Here is a 23,884-nt window from a genome sequence, read left to right as displayed (position 1 = left end):
GAAGCCAAGATGATTAAACTGAGGCTGTTGCACTTTGGCCATGTCATGAGAAGGCGTGAATAATTGGAAAAAACAATAATGCTAGGAAAGGTGGAAGGAAGCAGTTGTGTCACGAGGGTTTATGTCACCTCGTGCAGTAATGCATGGTGTGACCCTCCCATCCTTAGGATTGTTTTTTGTACTAATGTTACTCATAAATCATAATTCCTATATATCACTGAATGTATTGGTAATTGTTGTGACATAAAGAAACAGCAAAGTTAAAACTATACCTGTAAGTGACAATATCATATGCACTGCTTAAATGTATTTACATACACACAGCTTCATATAGTTAAAGTGAAAAATTTGGTAAAATGTGATTTTTTTAAAATAAAAATTTAAAAGAATAAAATTTTAATTAAAACATATTTTAAAAAATTAAAAATTTAAAATTCAAATTTAAAAGGAACCTGGGGCCTTTCCTTTCTCCTCCCACTGAGCCTCACCCCACGCATACCATCTCATCAGTGTTTTAAAGGAATGTGCTTGAATGCCACAGCCTAAAAGCAGAAGTTTGGGGAGCAGTGGTGTCACCCCAGCTTAGGGTGTTACCTGGTGCTGTCTGCACTCCTCACATACACTAGACCTAGAAGGAAGTACAAAGAGAGGAAGGCTACATGCTCGATGGATGGACTGAATTTGCAGGGCCTAAGGAGAGCAGTGGAGGATATGGGGTTTTGGAGATGTCTCATCCACAGGGTCACCATGAATCAAGGTTGACTTGAAGGTGGTTTACAACAACTACAATGCTGCAGTGAATAAAATTAGCATCTTCCCCCATGGAACACAGTCAAGGTGACTAGATGTCTTCCTTTTCCAGGACATGTCTTGATGAATCAAGATGCATATGATCAAGTGGTACAAAACTGCCCATTTCTTTTCTTTTGTTTTCTTTCTCTTTTTTTATTATTATTAAAATACTCTTTACAATATATATATACAATAAATATGTATGTATATATATTGTTTTCTTTCACTTTTTAAACTAACGTTTTAATCAGTGGACAGTAAATCAGAATCAAAAGTGGGGGCCCTCTCCTTCTTTCAAGGTTGGAGAGCAGGGAACAGATGTCAAATAGCTCATTTACTATTGGAGAACAGGAGGAAACTGGGCAGTCCCTATATTTTAGAGAGCTAGAGGAAATTTTGGGTTTTGGACTAGTAAAACTGGATAGTTTTGCTTAGTGACTAGAGGGGATGAAATCTCACAGAACATCTCAGCAACATTTTTTTTTGTCTTCAGATAGCATAAAATAATTTCCCTCCAGTATAGGGTTCCTGCAGCAACTGCTTAGCTACATTCAATGTAGCCATTCAGTCCCATAAGAAGTGCCAGAAAAAGCAAAGGCCTGTTGGCTTTAAGAAAACTTCCAAAATCTCTCCTTGTGTCAAATTGTTATTAGACTGTGGCCAATGTGGTCAAGTGAACTCCGGAGCCCTATTCAGGTGGGCAAGAGGGCTGACTGAAGAGGAGCTCTGACTTAATGTTGAATACATGGGGCACTTCCACACTACACAAGTATACTGCAATTATTCCACATTAGATATCATGGTTGTATTCTATGGAATCCTGGGATTTGTAGTTTGGTGTGGCACTAGGGGAGCTCTTGGCTAAGAATTCCAAATGCCCCCCCCAATTGCCAATCCCAGGATTCCATAGGATGCAGCCTATGTCACAACTGCATAATGTGGGAGGGCCCCTGCTGTCTTAAACAGACTGTCCATAATTTTATTTGCCACAGAGAGTATTCCTCTTCTCTCTGGAAAGTTCAGAGCAAGGGAAGGAATCAGGGGATTGTCTGCACTGAACTGAACTTTGGAGATGCTCCAAGTGCTTCAGAAGGTCTATATGAATGCCAGGATGACATCTTGTCCCTTTCCACAGCTCAAGAGAATGAGTGGGGCTCATCTGTGTGCCCTGTGCTTTGGAGGAATTCCAAGCATCTCAGAATCACTGCATGAAACAGATGAGCCACAGCTCTCATCTTGAGACTGAAGCTGAAGAGGTGGAAGGGCCATCACACATCTTAATGCTGCAATCCAGAAGTTCTCAGAGCACCTCTGAAGTTCAGTGTGCCTCAAAGAAGACTATAGCTCTGACTGTACTGAAGAACCAAATACAGTTGGCATTTGGGGACTCCTGGATGGTCTTGTAAGACACCTTCTGGTGTCCCCTTTAATATTGGAGAGGAGAGAATTAAGAACTAGCGTTCTGATACAGAAACACATGTACAGTATCAGGAATGAGCAGGATTGTTTACCCTGGGACATGAAAACACAGCTGACCTTCATTTGTGTGCTCTGGGTATTTGTGTTGGGCAACACAAAGACTCAATCTCGATTCTGTTTCAGGACTGCTTTTTTTTAGCTTTGCCATGAATAGTGTATCATATAATGGCCAGAGTTTAAACCAAAAAGCACTTGCTGCTTCATAGAAAGGGGAGTAGTTGCTTGCCTAGCCTAAAATATTTGTTCTTTAAAAGCAAAACAAAACAAACAAACAAACAAACAAAAATGGGATAGAATCTCCCAGGGGAATTTGGAGAAATGCTTTATAAAATGTGGGTAACAAATCAAGTGCTTTCAGATACTATGAATTCAACACAGAGCAGGTTTGCTACTGATGGCAGTGGTAGAGATTTAATGTATGTCATAAACCCAGCATAGATTAAATCCCCACCATTGCCATCAGTAGTACAGGTGCTCTGTCTTGAATTCACAGTATCAGAAAACACTTGATTAGCTACTCATATTGTATAAAGCATTTCTGGTGTAGTGGTTTGAGCATAGGACTAGGACTCTGGAGATCATGGTTTTATTCCACACTTGGCCATGGAAACCTGTTGGGTGATCTTGGCCGAGTCACACCCTCTCGACTCTAGAAAAACCTGTGATAGGTTCACCATGGCAAGTACAACACGTTTATGACATGCAGAAGTACAGGAAGAAACTGCAAATAAAAGCTTTGTGCATTATGCACTGGTGATCTCTGCATAACACTATGTCTGCTTTGCTTTGTTAGAAGGAAAAATAATAATAACAGAATATACAATATTCATAGTTTGAGTAGCTCAGAATAATTTAAAATGGAACTGCATTTGGGACACCCTGAAAGAAAACATATACTTTTCTCATTTAGCAAAAGACTGCTGATGAAGCAGGCTCTTGTCTTCCTCCTCCCTCTGTTGAAATGGTGCTGTTTATAAAGATTTTCCTCTCCTCACACTGACCATGCATGAATAGCGACTGCTGGAACACGCTCTCCACACATGTGAATAAAACTGGGTCAACAGATTTGTCTCCACAGGCACCAATGCACCCAGTGCTTGTGTGTGTAATGGTGCTGAACTGGAGACCACAATCAAGTTTGCCATGTGAAGCAAAGGTGAAGACAGAAAACTGGCCTTTGTAGATTTTGGCTTTTAGAGGCAGATGAGTGCAACAGCAAAACAGGTTTTTTAAGAGCATATGTCTGTGTGCCTTAATACAGAGCTTTCTCACCAATTTATTTGTCAGGGAATATGGTGAGAGAAATAGATCCACAGAGACTGTCAGAGGGACAGGGAAGCACAGAGAATTTGGAAGGGTGTGTTACCTTTTTTTCCTGTTCATCTCCAAAATCCCATGATGTCTGGGAGAATTTTGGGAGTTGTAATCCAGAAAAGAAATTCTAGTTAGGCTGTTTGGACTGCAAAATATGGACATATGAAATTAAATATCCCTGAGAGAGGTATTTAAACAATTTACCTAACTAATATATCTAAGCTCCAAAGGTGATTTAGGAAGAAAACAAATTGGATTAAATCTAATTTTAATTTTGTCTTTAATCTCGTATTAGCCAGTGTCCATTGATACAAGTTCTCTACTCTACCTTATTTGAATTTGCACAGAGGGGAAATCATTAATAAAACTGTGCATTTGAAGTGTGTGGAGTCTTGTAAAGTTTTATCTATCTGCTTAGCTACCTATTTGCAATCTTCACTCCTGGCTTTGTATAAAAATATTTTTAATATGGCAAACAGTGAAACAGAAAAGTAAAACAGTATAAGCAACCAAGATGATACGTATCTATAAAATTCAGGAAAATTGTCAGAAAAATATTTTAAACTACTCCTTAACAGTAGCAACAGTCATCCATGCTTCATTTATACTGTGTCTCCACTACAGTAACACATAGTATGTGGAGCATGGTTGTTATTAACCACTCTTGAGTCTTGACACATGGTGACCCTGTGGATGTGACATCTCCATGACTCCCTAACCTCCACTGCTCTGCTTAGTTCTTGTAAATTCATACCTGTGACCTCCTTAATGGAGTCCATCCTTCTAGCATATGACCTTCCTCTCTTTTTACTTCCCTCTAACTTTCCTAACATTATTGTTTTTTCCAGTGAGTTGTGCCATCTCATAATGTGACCAAAGTACGGCAGCCTCAGCTTAGTCATCTTGGCTTCTAGGGGTATTTCTAGCTTGACCTATCCATAGAATCTTTAGCAGTCTTCTCTAGCACCACGTCTCATAGAATCATAGAATTATAGAGTTGGAAGAGACCACAAGGGCCATCCAGTCCAACCCCCTGCCATGCAGGAACACAGAATCAAAGCACTCCCAACAGATGGCCATCCAGCCTCTGCTTAAAGACCTCCAAAAAGAAGAATCCACCACACTCCAAGGGAGTGTGTGCCACTGCTGAACAGCTCTTACTGTCAGGAGGTTATTCCTAATGTTGAGATGGAATCTCAAATGAATTGATTTTATTCCTATCCACTTCCTTAACTGTCCAGCTGTCATATCCATACATGATAATGGGGAATACAATGGCTTGTATGATTCTAGCTTTCATACTCAATTGTACATCTTTGCTCTTCAGGATCTTCTCTAGTTCTTTCATAGCTGCCCACCACATTCTTAATCTTCTTGTGATTTCTTGACTGCAGTCCCCACTTTCTTTTTTTTAACTTTTTATTTTTTTTTAAAAAAAAGACAAAAAACCAAAACATACAATACAATTCATATACATATACAGTATACAATAAGATTACTTACTAAACATTGGACATTACATACACTCATACCTAACTAAGACAACAGGTTTAAAAGTTATGACTTCCAACCTACAGACAGTATTAAAATTCACTTGCTATTTGATGTTCTTTTGTTGCCTGTTTTATTGAATCATTTCCTGTATTGCTATGTATTTTATATGTATTATCCTACCAGAGAGGCAGGCTAACTCCAACAGGCCTCCCTGGAAGAAGTTTACCCATCCATTAAGAAGCCAAGCCCTCCCTCCAGTCCATCTGCCTTGGTCCAGGCCTTGGAGGTAGAGAGGAACTGCTGGTGCTCATCCCCTTCCCCTCCACCACTCCCTTCTCCTTTTGTGTCGTGTCTTTTTAGATTGTAAGCCTGAGGGCAGGGAACCGTCCAATTAAAAAGATTGTATGTACAGCGCTGTGTAAATTAACAGCGCTTTATAAATAAAGGTTAATAATAATCATAATGGGGCTCCTGATGAGGAGAACCCTGAACAGATCAAAATCTTCACAGTTTGGAACTTATTCTGTGTAAAATTTGCACATTTTTTTGTATGGGTAATAGCATTTCCTATGAAGAAAAATATTATAATTCTAAATATTATGTTAAATAATACTGTAATTACTAGAATATAAAATATATTGTCATTTGCTCCACAGAAAATGCTGTTTTCTGCACAAAAATACCATGTACAAATTTTGCACATAATAACTCCTGGAATACAAATATTCTTTGAAAACTGCACACAACACACCAGCCATATATTGTGTGCTTAATTATCCCATAGACAAGCAGGAGAACCCGGTGATTTATTGAGCTGTCAGTAGGCTGTCAAATATAGTTAATCATAAGGTGCAGAGCCCCCACATAAACCTAATAGATTACACAATATGCATAAACTATATATATATCAAGACAATATGCTGAATTAAGTGAGCAGGACATGGGGTGTAAATTGGAGAACTTAGTGTTATACTTAGTGTTAGACCCCAATTTTTAAATTAAAAAAATAAATAAATCTTTTACAGCCAAGAACAGCACAAAAATAGCTGGATCCAGGTTAAATTATTTCAGTGAGGTCACCTTGAATTCAATGTGAAAACTTAATAATGATGAAACAATTCTCTAGTGTTTTCAGTGGAACCAAGGTGTAGCCAATGTACTCTGTTAGCAACCCATCACTCCTCATAATCAAGAGTGAAGAGAGAAAAATGAACATGCAAGCCTAAAATCCTATAGAGCAGGCACGGAATGGAGGAACATGTGATTCACTTTATTGAGGCATGCCCATGCAGCAACACATTGCTCTTGTGTAGGACTTGGCAAGCACACCTGAGAAATCAGGCAGATTCCAAGATCTTTGAGATTACAATCTTAGTTTATAACAATGAAGTGGTCAAATGAATTCTACAAAGGAACGACCTAAAATATCACTTGCTTCACCTGCAAACTGCCTGTGGCACAATGACCACAACTGAACAAAGCAATGATCATTCATTTCAATTTTCTTATTACTGCTGAAAAAAGATTGACAGTGCTTTGTTATTATTGTGTGCTTTCAAGTCATTTCCGACTTATGGTGACTCTAAAGTGGCCCTATCAGGGGATTTTCTTGGCATGATTTGTTCAGAGGGGGTTTGCCTTTCCTTCCCTCCAAGGATGATGGAAAGTGGCTTGCCCAAGTTCATGCAATGCGTTTCTGTGGCCGAGTGCAGATTTGAACCCTTGTCTCCAGAGTTGTAACCCAATACTCAAACCACTACACCATGCCTGTTCCCAAAGATTATCCAAGAAAAATACAGACAACAAGTTAAAGCATAGAAAATGCTCCTCATAATTATTACTTTTTTAAAGAGACACCAGATCACATCATAATAGCCCATTTACATTTCACAGAATCATAGAACCATAGAGTTGGAAGAGACCGCAAGTGCCATCCAGTCCAACCCCCTGCCATGCAGGAAATCCAAATCAAAGCATCCCCGACAGATGGCCATCCAGCCTCTGTTTGAAGACCTCCAGGGAAGGAGACTCCACTACACTCCGGAGGAGTGTGTTCCACTGTTGAACAGCCCTTACTGTCAGGAAGTTCTTCCTAATGTTGAGGTGGAATCTCTTTTCCTTCAGCTTGCATCCATTGTTCCGGGTCCTGTTCTCTGGAGCAGCAGAAAACAAGCTTGCTCCCTCCTCAATATGACTTCCTTTCAAATATTTAAACAGGGCTATCATATCACCTCTTAACCTTCTCTTCTCCAGGCTAAACATCCCCAGCTCCCTAAGTCGTTCCTCATAGGGTATGGTTTCCAGACCTTTCACCATTTTAGTCGCCCTCCTTTGGACACGCTCCAGTTTCTCAACATCCTTTTTAAATTGTGGTGCCCAGAACTGGACACAGTATTCCAGGTGGGGCCTGACCAAAGCAGAATACAGTGGCACTATTACTTCTCTTGATTTAGACACTATACTTTTATTATTATGTTTACACAACAGCACAATAGGTTTCTCTTTCCAATATACATTCTAAATTCCAACCAACCCTTTTCACTGTCTATCAAGTGTATCCATTTGGTAATGAACCTGCATTAATCTAACACTTGAAAGCAAAATTCTTCTCATGCAGGATATAGGTAATGTTTTTTCAAACTGCATCTAACATTACTGTAGATATTCTCATTTATTTAAACATGCATGTGTGTACATACACACAAAAGCGCAGACACAGAAAGCACTCTTTTCCCAAAGATAAAGGCTTCCTGCTGTGTTTAAGAAAACTGATCCTGTATCAGAGTAGTTACATCTTAAGCCATAAAGCAGAGCTTCCTTGGGTTAACTGAGGTGCAGGTCCACCAAGAACATTACAGCATAATGTTAATTGACCATGATAATTTCATGGGAGACTGCTTTTGGTTGTTAAAGTCTGAAATGCAACACAAAGATGACGAAAACCCGGATAGAATTCCCTCACCCCCACCCCATTATGACATTCAGCATAACAAAGCAAAGTAGCAAGCTATGTTAAAACAGAACATAAATAGGTAGTCCCTTTGATAAATATTCTGTGTCAGGCATGCGTTTCCTATTAATACTCCCTTGATGGATGCACAAGTACAAAGTCAGGAACAATTAGAATTCAGAAGAAGGTAATAAAGAAGTGACCTCTCTGTGGGGGGAGACACCTCTATTAACAAAAGAGAACACTATCAACATCCGTTGAAACCCAAGAGCAAGGTCTCTAACCTTTCTGCTGGGCTGTCAGGCTCAATAAATCGGATAAGAGGTGGAGAAGAGAGTGTTTCAGTAGCAAAGATACCCCCCTGCAGCTGTAGTCCAAAGCCATTCAAAGGATCTCCTCTTAGAATCACTTCTGTTGTTTCCGTGTGAACAATCTGTCCTCCAGGACCTATGGTACTAGAAGCCAATGACACTGGAACAAGAGAGATAGTTACATTAAAACAATACTTATCCATCCAGAACTCATGAAACAGTATTTGCAATGGTGCATCCTTTTCATTACATGATACATGTATGCAAGTCAGTGGATAACTCGTTGCTGTGGTTATAGTGTCCTCTAAAAACAACTTCTTTTAGAAAGATCACAAAGAACAGAAAGGAACAGGATGCAATGAAGAAAGACAAACCCAAAATAAAATGGTCTTCATCACTAGGCAGGTGTTCCCATTCCAGTGCTTTTTCACAATTTGCTGGAAGTGGAATTAAGACTTAAAATGGGTATACTGTGTAGGGATTTGTTGTTGTTGTTATTGTTGTCAACTGACATAAAGCAGGCCTCAACCTATGGTGATCCTGTGAATCTTGTGAATGAGAGACCTGCATGGCACCCTGCTATTAACAGCTCTGCTCAGGTCTTGCAAACGCAGGGCTATAGTTTCCCTGAAGGAATCCATTTATCTGCTATGCAGTCTTTTTCTTTTTTCCCTAACTACCTTCCATTTTACCAAGCATTATCTTTTTTCCTAACATGTCATGTTGTCTCATGCAATGTCCAAAGTATGATAACTTGAGTTTACTCATTTTGGCTTCTGGTTTAGGTTTCATTTCTCCCAGTCCCACTTTTCTGGCATTGTGTGGGGATATTACCCAGCATTTAAAAGTCCAGCATTTAGAAGAGTGCTATATTAACTAGCAACACAATTCCCCTTGGCCAGGATCAATCAAAAGTAAGTTCTATTCAGGAAATATCTTTTTAGTTACTTATTTCCTCTCAATTTTTTCTTGGTTAAAATAGTGAAATAGTGCTATTTTAAAAATATGAAACAATGAAAGAAAATCTGTACCTAAAGACTTTCTGCTCCATTTACAGGAAGCTAACTGACAAACATTGGCCACTTACAAAAAGAGTGAAATTATTCAGTAATCCCTCAGTTTTGGTCAGTTGGAGCCAGTAAAATAGCTTGAACCAGCAAAAAGGAAGTGTTTAATTTGAAACTGCAGGAACCCTTGAAATGCTATAAAAGCAGGTTTCCAGTCCATTGTAAGAGTGGAGTTGTTAGTCCAATTTACCAATCTTTATTATTTCACTGTCCCCTATTTTGGCCACAAATCAGGTCCTGGGGGGAAAAACATGAGGGGGATGTAAAAAAGGAAACCCACTGGAAGTCAGATTTTTGGAAACGGTGACCTCCACCTTGTTTTAAAGCTTGAGGGGGAAAGAAGAGATGACAAGGAGAAGTTCCTGGTTTCTAGATGGGTTTTTTGGGGGAGCAGGGGGCAGAATGAAAGGCCACGGGATGTGCTAGAGATCCCAGTTGCACATGTTACAAATCAAAGAAGGACTGATAGCTTGCTCATTCTCTTTTTTGTGACCAAGTGAAACATGAACAAAGAGACAGGAAATCTGAAAGCAATTAGAGAGAGAGCACAAGTAATCCTGGGAAATTGCTAACAGGACACATCTATCCACCTTCCCCCAGAAGTGCTTGCAAATCTTACATGAGCTTTTGTGCTCTTTCTTCCTCTGTCTTCGCCTCATCATGGTGGCCCGTGGGCTCATGGCATGATTGCTCCGAGGTAGAGTATTGGAATTCTGGCAGGCAAACCCTGATGTATTCAGTGTGGGAGATGCAAAGTTGGCAGCTACAAGAGCTGGACAAAATACAGGAACCAGGTTTAGTGCTGAGAATGAACCTGCCTTGTCAGCACTGTTAGGATGAACTTTGAAACCATGCATATACTGTATATTCTTATCATTAACAACATACAACCATTTATATACCACATCCCTGTACATCAGAATAAATCACCAATTGATAATTGTTTTCCCAGCCCCAAAGAACCTGAAAACGCATCATATCTAAAAACCTTCCCATATTGCCTATGCTGTATACTTGCATATTATTATTATTATTATTATTATTATTATTAACCTTTATTTATAAAGCACTGTAAATTTATTGATTTACATAATTACAAGAACCCGCCAAATTCCTGCCAAAAGGAGTTTTCTCAAAGCTTTCATAGTAAAGAGTTCCCTAAGCTCTCCTGACTCACATTATTCAATGAAGGAATTTAGTTAAAGATTGTGCTCCTACACCGCATACCACTGTCAACCAATTCACTCTGTGTGCAATGGAAGTGACATAGACCTAATTAGGGATGCCATAATCTTGTTCCCCATATCCAGGCATCTAACTGGCATCTAATGCAAATTTGGATGAAAATTATTAATATATATTCCGATTATGCAAATTCAACACAGAATTACTGCAGTTTTTCTACCATTATGTTTCACCCTCAGTACTATTACCAAACTAAGTGCTCTTTTTTTCTTTCATCCCCTAGCTCAGTGATGGTGAACCTTTTACAGACCAAGTGCCCAAACTGCAACCCAGACCCCACTTATTTATTGCAAAGTGCCACATCCCTCTGGCTTTCTAGTAACAAACTCTGGCAAACTCTGTGCTAGGGCTACAGCATGTGTGCCCACAGAGAGGGCTCTGAGTGCCACCTCTGGCATGCATGCCATAGGTTCGCCATCACTGCCCTAGCTGGTGTGAAGAAAAGGAGGTTTCCAACCAATCCCAGAGTGTAAAGGGACTTCTTTTACTCTCCCAAGGCTGTTTGAAAGCAAAGTTCCACCTTACTGCCTAGTCGTATGCTCAAGCAGCCAACACAATCACCACACAACACTTTATTGCCACTGTCACTTTTTAATTTATCCATAGGTCTGTGAGGAAGGAGAAATCTGGAATTTACTGCTTCAGCTGGTCCAGGCAGCCAGGGCATTTTTTTAGTCCCTTTAATATATGATTTTCCAGGTTTTCAGAGACAAATGGCAACCTAGACCTAATCCAATGGCTAAAATTAAAATCTATATTCAATGGACAAGCAGAAAAGAGGCAGATATCCAAGGAATACTGAGCATAGGTTACAAGGGCAGGGAAGTAGCAGAAAGGTGAAGCACTGGGATGCTTGAGGGAAGGCTAAGTTAGAAGTTAGTGCTTCTTCAGGAGAAGGTGTCACGAACAGCTTGACATGTGCCTGGCCCAATAGAACAGCCACACTAAAGCAGCTTCTGTCACTCAAGCAATGACCTCCCAGTGTTCCTTTCCAAGAATGCAAATGATGGCTGTGCAGATCAACAATAGAAAAATGTTTTGCCTTACATTTGCAATAATCCTGGCTGGATGCCTGGTTCCAGGTAGGTGTCTTGCAGTGTCCTGGATGGTGGGTGTGGCAATAGCTGACACAGGGATCCCAGCAATGGTGGTGATCACTCTTTTGCACTTTGACTTTAGTCATCATAATACAGAAAGGAGAAGATAAATATAATGTCAAATATTTTATTTATTTACCCACCTTTCTCCCTGCAAGGTCCACATCTCTCTCTCTCAGTCTCCCTCTGTGTAACTATATTTATATATGAGAGGCAAAGTAAGCTTGCTATTATTTACAAAAAAGGTTATAAGATCACACCTGAGTTACACAGGCAGCCCCAGGGCCTTTACTTGTTTGCTAGAATAAAAGGATATGTCACCTCCTCAAACCTTGCTTTTTAGCCATGCAGTCCTGCCAACCTGGGTTCTAGAAAGAATAGATGTTATATCAGCATATAGATCAGGCAGGGATTCCACTTTAGAGTTCAAGACCTTTTTCTGTGTGTGAGTGCACTCATCCATTCACATTCACTGGGGTTAAGGGCACAGGACCTCTGTGAATGTGGAAAAACTGCAAATAACAAAGCCACTATATTTTTACCTGAGAGAATACCTATCTAGGAATCTCTAGGTCCTCCAGTGCAACACTGTGGTCAACATCTGCCAGACACTGACAACAGAATTATGCTGGAGGAGCTACAAATGCCTAGTGCAGTGTTCTTTCTAGTGATCTCTAGGTCCTTCAGTGCAAATGTTGGTTAAAGTTGACCATATTGTTGCACTGGAGGACCCTAGATGTTCTTAGAGAGAACATATTAATCAAATGCATGAATAATCAAAGCTGCAAAGGTCAAAGCTGCAAATGTGGAGTGACGAGTGTATATGCAACCCAACTCCTTGTTCTGAAAGTTTTACATGGAATCAAACTCCAGTGGATACCAAGGGCTAACTGTTTTTCTTCATTTTTTAGAGGATGCCGGCCTTCCAGCTGGCACCATATTATAAGAGACATAACCTCATATGTGAGAAAGAAGGGAAATGCCTCTTCTAAAACATTATCTGCCACCCACAGTTTTCATTAAGTACATGAACTAAAAACTATATTTGTTATTTGTTTTGTTGTTGTGTGTCTTCCAGTCATGGCAACCCTAAGGTGAGCCTATAACAGACGATCCTATCATGAACATGCCTGTGTCAGACCAGCTCCTTGAGGAAGCAGATGTTGGAGACCATTCTGGCACACACACCTGTGTCTGGAGGCTTGAGGGGAAGTCTACTCTGGTGAGCAGGTAGTATCTCCAGCTTGACATTTTCTGATGTTGCAGCTAAGAGCTGGGTGGCCTCTAACAAGGAACAGTGCTCTGTGCTAGTGCCATCAATAGAAAGGATGTGATCTCCAATGTGCAAGGCCCCACATCTGCAAGAAAAACACACACCAATGTCAGCAGAGAAGGCACTTGTCTGTGACTCTTACTACAAGAGTCCAAAATCCAACAGATTCATCCTGTACCCACACCTAACAACTGGTGGCACTGTATCAGGATTCATCCTGTATCCACACCTAACAACTGGTGGCATTGTATCAATCTACTTCTGCCAGGGTTTATTTATTTGTTTGTTTGTTACTATTGGTTGAATTCAACAGATGAGAAAAATTTAAAAGCCAGACATTCAATCTTGATTTGGTTGAAAATACAGAAATCACAGTGAAGGCAAGTGTGTGCATATGAATTTATTACATATTTTGCTAAGGAATGCTGCTAGATTGTAAATTTTATTTTGTTCTGACAAACTTTCTTAAGTTATATTACTTTCAATAAAAGTATTCTTTGAAGTTTTTTTGGGGTGTGTGTGTGTGAAAACACTCATTGACCCCTCTCAACTCGCAAAATGCCAGAAAAAATCTAAGAGATGTCTTTCTTATAAGTATCCAGGACAATAAATAACCCTAATATCATTCTCACTAGCTTTTACTCTTTGCCATCTCTGGCACTTGCATGAGGGAGAGAGAGGAGGGTTGGTATGATCCAGCAGGAAAAATGGACAAATATAACCTTTAAAAGAAAGATGAAAAAAAGCAAAAATGCAGTGCAATGATGCACATTGGTACTAAAAATGGTACTAAAACGAGGAGGACCCTTCTGCTAAAGTAGCATATACCTATGCAACCACATTCATTCAGAACTCAAATAGTGAAAAGGTATGATATTTAGATTGAGGAAGGAGTGATCTTCACACAATCTGCCCTGAAAGAAAAGCAACAACAAAAAAGAAGAAAACTGGAAAATAAGTGAGAAAAGGAAAAATTTGAATGCTATAATAATAATAATAATAATAAAGTATTATTATTTATTTTATTAAAAATAATTAAACAAAGAAAATTTGAATGCTATAATAATAAAGGAGGGTGGTGGCTTCTATATAGTCAGGACCATTGGGTTTGAGCCTGAGATATAAAGGGACAATCCAAGGTGCTCAACCCAATCACCAAAATAGTTCCAGCACCTTGGACAGCTACATTAAAATTCAGATTGCCCCATTGATATGGAGGACATCTGCAACCAGTGCCACTATGCTCTTAAGAAAAGAGTTCTGGAAACTGTACAAGAAATGAACTGTGCATTCACCTGCATACAAAAGAAAAATACAATCTGTTTAAGAAGAAATCTGACAATAAGGCATACTTGTGTCACCTTTTGCCAGCAAGTCATCACTCTGTCAATGAGCTGGAACTCTAAACGTATGTTCATATTGCAAATTCAACAGGATCTAATTAATCTCTGACAAACAAAATTTAGTTATTCTTGACCATAAGGCATGCTAAATTCCTTTCTAACAGCATGGTCAGAAGCTTGCTGCAAGGTCCAGTATTTGTCTTATATTAGTTTTCAAAGTGCTTGAAATAACACTTTCCATGCTTGAAAGAACACTGTCCTACATCCATTTGTCTGCAAAGGAATCTTGGGAGCACTTCTCATGAAACCCTGCAGTGTAGAGATATATACTCGGGATACATTCATTTTACACTCACTTGGTCTGTTGGGTCTTGTTATTGCTCTGATTGAACTGAAAATGCTTTTCAACACAAACACGTGTTTGTAGATTGCAAGGAAACATTGGTATGGAACTGGCAAGCTCTTTTTCAGGGAAATCTTCCATGATTCATTTTCTTATCAAGGAATCCTAATAAATTTTCAGGGGGGAAATTTTGAAAACTACCGCTTGAGCATTTTGGCTATAGAGACTATGGTGGCTATCCCTTGCTTAGGATTTATCACCAGTGTGGAGTACAGCTTACATTGGTGTACTGCCAACTTCTACATACCCCTCTGAAACAACCTTATGGTTTTAGAAAAGGGAAAGTGGGGATGAGATAAATTTCAGTAATGTGAAAAAGGAAAGAACATAAACCTTGAAGTTCATCAACACCATTTAGCTTCATACCTGTCTACTACGCTGGCTGGCTTGATCTTGTCAATGACTATGACCTGCTTATTCCGATGTGTGTTCGTTGCTAGTGTGATTCCTAGTGCAGAGCCAGGTGTCTTTGCAATTTCCACTAGCAAAGGGCCTGAAGCATTGGCAACTGTATCTATAAAAGAAAAAGGCATTTAAAGTTGCTTCTACCCAAATCCTCTCAACCAGGATACCAACTGGGATGGAAAAGGGCAAGGAGTGATTGTCTACAGGATGCTTGACTTGTACCATAGGTAGTATTCTTTTTAGTGCATCTCTGAGTCCAGGTCATATACATTTTTTCCTTTCTTCTTCTACTTTCTTTTGGCAGATGTGCTCCCCAAAGTGGGGAAATATGCCTGTTTCCCCATAGTGCATGACTTTCCACACTTGCATATCTTTTATTTTGTATGATTGTTTTGTGACTGGTCATTAGAAAGCAAATGCAGGCTTAAATTGCAAGTCTCACTGCTGAGAAATATGTTTCTGAGGAAATCCTGTTGCAGGAAAAAAACAGGTTAATAATGAGGAATGCATACTTCACAGACATCTACCTCCTCCTTGATGAAGTGTGTGTTCTTTAAGGGGCCCTGGGGCTGAATCTGCCTTTCTCTCTCTATGGTTTCTTGGCAGGTCTACTCAGGCCAGGAGAACTGGATGAATATGCGGCTCTGGGTAGTTGCTGGAATTGTTCCTCAGAAGGGCCCAATTAACTGCTTGCTGATTTAGGATGCTCATCCATCCACCTATGTTGGATACAGCTGCAGATTGGACTGCAGGTTCATTAAAGTTGACAGGTAACTCCCTAACATCATGTTTTCCAGGTTTGTATCTGGCTCTGTTCTTGTGGTCATATATCTGACATTCACCTTCATCCCAGTTTTAACATCATACAGTGCGCTGCAGAGACAAAGAGCAATAAAACGTATGAAGATATATAACCACCAAGACATGCTCTGTTTGGAGATCGACTTCTCCTTTATATATGCCCTGGTGCTTAGCACTGCATATACCCAATGGAGTATGTCTGGCAAATGTGCTCATATAATGAACTGTGAAGAGGTCATTCAGTTTTGAATCCTTGGCCCTCATTGCTTCACCCATAACAAAAGGAAGGAAGGAAAGCTATTTAATTATTCCTAGATGGAAGGTAAAATAAATAAATACCTCATCTCATTTTATATATTAATATTCAAACATTATTCTATTCACACCATCAGTGACAATCTACAAATATCCCATTTGCTTAGTTTCAAGCATCTAATTTGTTATTTTAAAAATATAGCTAAAACTAAACAGCTCAGAAATGGCGCCAGACCACAACCATGCAATGACTTTTAATTTGAGTTATCCACCTGTTCAGATTTAGGAAAATGATCTCATATTGGTCTGCAAATGAGGTGCAAAGCTTGATGAATATTTGTGTTCTTTTGATCTAGTAAGCACAACTCTGCTTCTAGGCAATTTACCCTAGTTAACACAACAACAGATAGGAATAACAGTATTTTCAGAATTCATTTAAGGAAGTGTAACTAGCTAAGGTGTAAACTCACATTCAACTAAGGGATTGTAAATGTAATTGAACCAGTAATTACATTCAGAATCAAGGGTACTTTTCTATATCGGTCATGATAATTACAAAATTACAACAAAGTTATATATATATATATATATATATATATAGTATATTTTATGTTCCTAAAATAACAGAGTAGAAATCAATCTGGAAAGGGTTCTAATATTGCGTGTATCAATTTTTCTGATAATTTCTAAAAAAAAAATCTGAAAAAAGAGAGGAAAAGGACTCATGAATTGAACATTTCTAGAAATTTTACATCTTTAGTACATTTTACATCTCTCTGAAGCATATATATGACTGTCACCTGTTTCTAACTTTTTTTGAAAAAAATCTATTTTATATAGCTATGGGAACCTCACTGCTAAGCAATTTATTGCTTTTATATTTTAAAACGTTTGTTATTTTCACATGCACAATGGGTAGCTGTTCTCCTCCAAACTTAAAAAAGGTTACTTTTTTGGACTGCAACTCCTTAAATCCCTCAGCCACTGGCTATGCTGACTGAGAGATTATGGGAGTTGTAGTCCAAAAGCACACCCTCCAGCTCCGGTTTGAGAGTAGTTGTAAGCTCAGGAGTATGATTAGAGCCGTGGTCAAGCCCAGTCCTACAATGTCCAGAAAGAAGGGAATGCTATCGTCCCTGTTTTCAAAATTATTTCTGATCAGAAAAAAACTTAATGACTTGGACACATCTCCCTCATCCCAAACACAAATCAGCATAACTCATGGCCAACACTACACCTGAGGTGGAAATGCATCCAAGTAGTGCATGTTTTAAAATTAAAATACAGATGAAGGGATGTCATATTGAGGAGGGAGCAAGCTTGTTTTCTGCTGCTCCAGAGACTAGGACCCGGAGCAATGGATGCAAGCTGCAGGAAAAGAGATTCCACCTCAACATTAGGAGGAACTTCCTGACAGTAAGGGCTGTTCGACAGTGGAACAAACTCCCTCGAAGTGTAGTGGAGTCTCCTTCCTTAGAGGTCTTCAAACAGAGGCTGGATGGCCATCTGTCGGGGATGCTTTGATTGTGATTTCCTGCATGGCAGGGGGTTGGACTGGATGGCCCTTGTGGTCTCTTCCAACTCTACGATTCTATGATTCTATACTTGGCTCTGGTCAGTTTCAAATATCTTCCATTAATCCTTAATGATATGAAGATTGGGGATATAAAGGACTATACTCTGGGTAGCAAATACTTTTCTTATCAAGAAACATAAAACCTCCTCTCAGTAAGTCAGGAACAGGGGGACTAATGGAGTAGCTGGGAGAGAAAAAATCTTATCACCATAGAGCTTGCAATTAGGACCTTCAGTCTGCTCTAGATGTGCAGAGTGTCATAGCAACATATTTCATTACTTCAAAGAAAAAGCTGATGGAATCAGTTCAAGGAAATCCTGCATCCCTTGTTTTGTCATGAGCAAGGTTTTTCACTTTTCCTTCCTGATACTGATCTATGATCCAACCCCCTCTATTGACTATAGACCATCTCTGTTTCCTCCTGGTACTTGGCCTTGGTACTTTATGATCCATTTTATGATAATGTTTGTGTGTGTGTGTTTTCTTAACACAATCCCAGAGTTATGCTAACTCTGTCATTTTAAACTCCATGTTTTTTTTTTAAAAAAAACCAAAACAACAACAACTCACAACCCAGTTATTTTGGAATAGCAAAGGGGAAGGGGAGAGGCAGAGACAGTGACACCACATGATCAGACAATCCTGGAACTGCAACAGGATGATTTACTGCACTTGATAACTAGTGCAATTAGGATTGATGGGTGTTCCTCAACAATGGCAAGGTGAAAGACAAGAAGAGACAGAGTTGTGTGATAAGTATTGCCAAAGGCAATTATTACTGAACTTTTATGGCAATTTAAAAGCCATGTGTGATAAAGTCTTAAGGGTTTCAGCACAGAGAGGAAAAAAGGCACATTTAGGTTTTCTTACTGCAGGTAACTCATACAGGTAGCACATACACACAGCTCTGAGCATACTTACCCTCATTAGAAATAATTTTGTTGTGCTGCTCTCTAATGCACTTTACAATGATAGTTTTGCAAAGCACACACATTGCATAAATTGCTTTTGAATTGTTATTTCTAAGATATTCATTCAGTACTTATTATCCCCCAAAATCACAATTCAGTAACTACTATCGTATTATTCTAGACAATTTACAGGATCGGACTTTTACTTAGGCGTTTGGCTACATCTTTCCACAAGGAGCTGCTCAGCTTATGTTTTCTTGAACAATGTGTATACAGTTGGTACTCCACTGTTTTCGGGGAACTGAAACTGCAGGAAAAATAGAAACGAGGGACTATTTTGTTTTGCACAATCTGCATTTTCTGGACTAATATGCAGATATGAACACAGTAATTTGGACTGTGTACTTCTGACTTTTACAGTGCAATTCTTGGCTCAAAAATACTTTAAAAATGCTACATATGAAAATATACTTAAATTTTAAGCATTTTTTTAGTCCCCAAGCATACGAAAATAAGACAGAATGGACTAATAGCTGAATACATGCAAACTTGTCAGAAGCCAGTAATAAACTGACTTGTCCATTGCACTCGGACAGATCAGGGTCCAGACACCATGTGTTGGGTTAAAAGATGGCTACAATTTTTAATGCTTATACAGGGACCATAAATCAATCTTAAATGTCATCATAAAGCCATCATGAATGCCATCATAATTCAATCATAAGATATAAACAACTAAATCATAATTGGGTCATAAATCAATCATAATGCCATTGTAAGTCAATCATACAGCATACACTAAATCCATTATAAAATAGGTGATAAATCAATCAAATTACAAGCATAATTAATCATTACAGGCATAAATCAAACTTAAGCATGTATATAAATCAGTCATAAAATAGTTCTAAATAAATCATTATCCTATCATAAATCAATCATCTGCCCTCATAAATCAATCACTGTCATGATAATTTGCTGAATATGGCTAAACTAACTGTAAACTTGGTTGTCAGGAAGACAGAGCCCATCAAGAATGCAAGTCAAAGGCTTCCTCCATTCGAGCTCCTTCTGAGACTGCCTGTTGACATTCATCTTGTGCTCAATGACCCCTTCAGGTACCCCAAGTTGTGACAAAGCTGCACATGTTTCTAGCTTATGCTGCACCTAAGAAAGTAGATAAGGAATGAACACAGGAACAGGCAGCACCTGCCAAGCAGCACCAGAATTATCAAGACAAGACACCACAGCTAAGTGTCATCCAAGATACAAATATACCATATGTGGCAAGAGTACATGTACAACATATCCAATACCCCCAGGGAGGGCAAAAAACCCATGCCCCGATAACACTGGAAAATTCCCTCCCAGCCCCAAAGGTGACTAGCTGAAGTCTGAGGATATCGTAACAACAAAATTAAGGTGGGTGGGATGGGTCACGTCCATGGCCTGGATCCAACTGGTCTGAGCCATGGGTGCCAGCCTATATTTAAGGTCTGGAAGTCCCCCTCCAAATTGCATGAGACTTCTCCATGATTTGGGTTTGGATTTTGCCCAGATCTCCCTTTAACCCTTGTGAGGGCCACAGGTCTCTCAAGACATGTCTCCATGTCATCTGAGTAATTGCTTGGAGAGGCAAGCAGCAACACAGCGGTGCTGGCCCCAGTCTCAGCCTGGTGCAATCTGGACCTCTCTGTGAGGCGTCCGGGTGGCTCTTCCTGCAGGAAAGTCACATTTGTTCAACATTCAACAGTTTTAGGGTTTTAGGGTGATGAGAAAATGTAGACTTCTTACCTTGCCACCAGCACAACACATGTTGTGAATGCTGTATGACATCTGGTCACATGAGTGACATGGATCCCTGCTCCCCATAATCTGCAATGCTGCCCCATTCTCTTTGCCAGTGGTTCACCATTTTTGTGCTAGTCTTTTGAACAAATCCTATAGTTTCTCACTCAAGGGCCACAGTACGGTACATATATTTGTAATGTAATTATTATTATTTTTTTAAAAAAAGGATCTCCCACCACATAGGCAAGACTATAAACCCCTCAGCCCCAGCCCACCCTACAATTTCACTGCAGAAAGATATTATCTTCCAACACGTAACTCTGTAAACAAATATAGACCTTTGGGGGTGGGGGGTTGGGGGTTGGAAAGGATCCAAATTCAAAATGTTACAAGATATTTGTTTTAATGTGCCAAACAAACAAGAGGCATGCTAATTCAATGAAGGCTTATAATGTTTAGCTCACAGTGAGAACCTAAATGAAGGAAATGCAAAATATTAACTTTTGGAGGAAAAGAACAGAAAAAGATGCATCTACCAAAAGGCATCAGATGCTTCACTCTGATGGAATATCCAGACTATCTGGCAATTATTATTATTATTATTATTATTATTATTATTATTATTATTATTATTATTATTAACCTTTATTTATGAAGTGCTGTAAATTTACACAGCGCTGTACATACAATCTTTTTAATTAGACGGTTCCCTGCCCTTAGGCTTACAATCTAAAAAGACATGACACAAAAGGAGAAGGGAGTGGTGGAGGGAAAGGGTAAGAGGTTCAGCAGTTCCTCTCTACCTCCGAGGCCTGGACCAAGGCAGGTGGACTGGAGGGAGAGCTTGGCTTCATAATGGATGGTTAATCTTCTTCCAGGGAAAATACATACTCTCAAGTAGGATAATACATATACAGTACATAGCAATACAGGAAATGGTTCAATAAACAGGCACCAAAAGAACATCAAATAGTAAGCGACAATTATGCAATGCCTGGGAAGGCTTCTCTGAACAGGATGGTTTTCAACTCCGTTTTGAAGCTGGTTAAAGAAGTGATGGCTCTTGCTTGTGGGGGAAGAAGGTTCCAGGAGTGAGGGGCAGCAAGTGAAAAGGGGCGAATCCAGGATGGGGCAGAGGAAATCCTGGGCTGAGACAGGAACCCTTGACTACCAGAACGGAGGGCCCGGGTGAGAAGAAAGAAGGTCTGATAAGTAAGGAGGGGCCAGTCCATGGAGGGCTTTAAATGTCGACAGCAGGAGCTTATACTGAATGCGGAAAGGGAGGGGGAGCCAGTGAAGGGATGCCAACAAAGGAGAGATGTGGTCAGAGCAGTGGGCGGATGTGATAATGCGTGCAGCTGAATGCTGGACAGAGATTAAAGGACGGAGGTGAGAAAGAGGAAGCCCAGCCAGGAGGACATTACAGTAATCAAGTCGTGAGATCACTAGGGCATGGACCAAGATCTTGGCAGTAGAGGCAGAGAGATATGGTCGGATTTTGGCAATATTGTATAAAAAGAATCTACAAGCCTTGGCTGTGGTCTGGATCTGAGGGATACATGACAGAGAAGAATCAAAGATAAAACCAAAACTGTGGGCTTGCTGGACTGGTTGAATAGAAATGTTGTCCACAGAGACAGAAAAGGAGTGTTGAAGGGTGGACTTAGGAGGAAAGACAAGAAGCTCCGTCTTGGACATGTTGAGCTTCAAACGCCGATGGTGCATCCACTGCGAGACAGCTGTGAGACAAGACGAGACTTGCTGTTCAAGCCTTGGAGAAAGGTCAGGGGCGGAAAGATACAACTGGGTGTCATCGGCATACAGATGGTAGGAAAAGCCAAAAGAGCTAATGAGTTTACCTAAGGACAGTGTGTAGAGAGAAAACAGAAGGGAACCCAGAACAGAGCCCTGGGGAACTCCAACAGATAAGGGAACAGGAGAAGAAGTCTGACCACCTGCAACTACTGCAAAAGATCTGCCAGACAAGTAAGATCTAAACCAGTCAAGGACAGAGTCTGAGAACCCAAGGTCAGAGAGTATGTCAATTAGGAGACAGTGATTAACGGTGTCAAAGGCTGCAGGCAAATTGAGAGGGATGAGAACGGAGTAAAGACCTTTAGCCTTGGCAATGCCCATGTTAACTGAGTTACACTACCAAGAGCCAGGTACATCAGACACCACATGCTGCTGACATCAGGTAAAATTATTAGGATTTGTTGTTTGTCTGGCTCTGACTTCCACGGGAAATGCCAAAGAGAGATCACCCATCCACATTTCCACTAAGGGCAGTACTAGATGTGACATACCTACTGTTCCATATCCCTTCCTCCTGTTCACATCTAGCCTTGTTCACTGAAGATTCCATAGTTCAATCGAAGAATCTGTACTTTGCACATAGAAGGTCCACAAGCCATGCTTTGACATCTCCAGTCAGAAAAAGCACAGAGTGTATATATACACACATACACACACACACACACACACACACAATATACTGGGCTTGATGGATCAAGAACCTGATTCCATATGATTAGGTCCAAATATCTGCATAATCTTTAGTATAAGACAATACCAACAATACAGAGAGGTTGAATCAAGGAAGGATGGAGCCTCAGACAGACCAAAAGAAAACCAGGAGAAACCAGGACAAAGCCAGGAAAAGTCACAAGGCCGACACATTGTACTGATAACTGTATGGATTTGTCAGAACAAAGCTTAACATATTATAAATATGATTCTAACTGACAGAATGTAGTCAACTGGTTTCAGATGCAGGAATTTAAGTGGTGGCTCAGTGAAATACAGTACTGTGACTACCAAGGGCAAGACATCTGTTACAGCTGAGCTAAGAGAGCAAAAAGGGCAGAGATATACAACTATTGGGAGGGGGGAGTCACACATAGCAGCAGCTTTTATAATTCATGTAGAATTGATCAATAAAGGAAGCTTGGCCCTGAAAGCCTAATAATGTCTTGCACAATTGTATTGACTACCCAGTAAGAATTGCAAAACGCTTTACAAGCAATGAATTTGGCCTCTCAGCATTATTAGGAGGGCAGGGGGCTGCCTGCAATTCACCAACAGGAAAACTAACAGATGAACTGGTTCAGCAGAAAATATACTAGGGAGGGAGCAGCACAGATGAGTCTAAAGGAGATCAAACAGGCCTCACCAGAAATATCCTCTTTCCCACAAAATGCATCCTATATTCAGCAGGAATAAAATTGACAATTTGGGAACTGGGGGGAAAATTGATTTGACTTTCCCTTAGCAACAACCACTTGCTGATTTCTAACATAGTTTACACTTCAAAGGACACCTGGGAAGAACAATGTCAGTTCTCTGAGGGAGGGGGAAATGAACTGCATGTGCCTCCA

The 23,884-nt window shown here is 39.9% G+C and overlaps 1 protein-coding gene across 5 annotated transcripts in view; it reads right to left on the bottom strand.

The window, feature by feature from the left end:
- Nucleotides 1-23,884, bottom strand: part of GRIP2 (glutamate receptor interacting protein 2) — a 577,942-nt gene that overhangs the window by 61,320 nt on the left and 492,738 nt on the right. For all 5 annotated transcript variants that reach the window (XM_089520933.1, XM_089520954.1, XM_089520964.1 and 2 more), the window contains exons 8-12: nucleotides 15,135-15,282; nucleotides 12,938-13,107; nucleotides 11,700-11,825; nucleotides 10,027-10,179; nucleotides 8,314-8,500 (exon numbers count right to left, since the gene is read on the bottom strand). In XM_089520933.1, the coding sequence (XP_089377059.1) occupies nucleotides 8,314-8,500; nucleotides 10,027-10,179; nucleotides 11,700-11,825; nucleotides 12,938-13,107; nucleotides 15,135-15,282 (784 nt within the window). The remainder of the gene's footprint in view (nucleotides 1-8,313; nucleotides 8,501-10,026; nucleotides 10,180-11,699; nucleotides 11,826-12,937; nucleotides 13,108-15,134; nucleotides 15,283-23,884) is intronic.

This window comes from Sceloporus occidentalis, unplaced genomic scaffold, assembly GCF_023333645.1.
Source record: "Sceloporus occidentalis isolate IW3139 unplaced genomic scaffold, rSceOcc1.0.p SCAF_1, whole genome shotgun sequence".
Taxonomy (NCBI): Eukaryota; Metazoa; Chordata; class Lepidosauria; order Squamata; family Phrynosomatidae; genus Sceloporus; species Sceloporus occidentalis.
The sequence above is the reverse complement of the archived record's forward strand: the minus strand, read 5'-3'. Positions and strand labels throughout refer to the sequence as shown.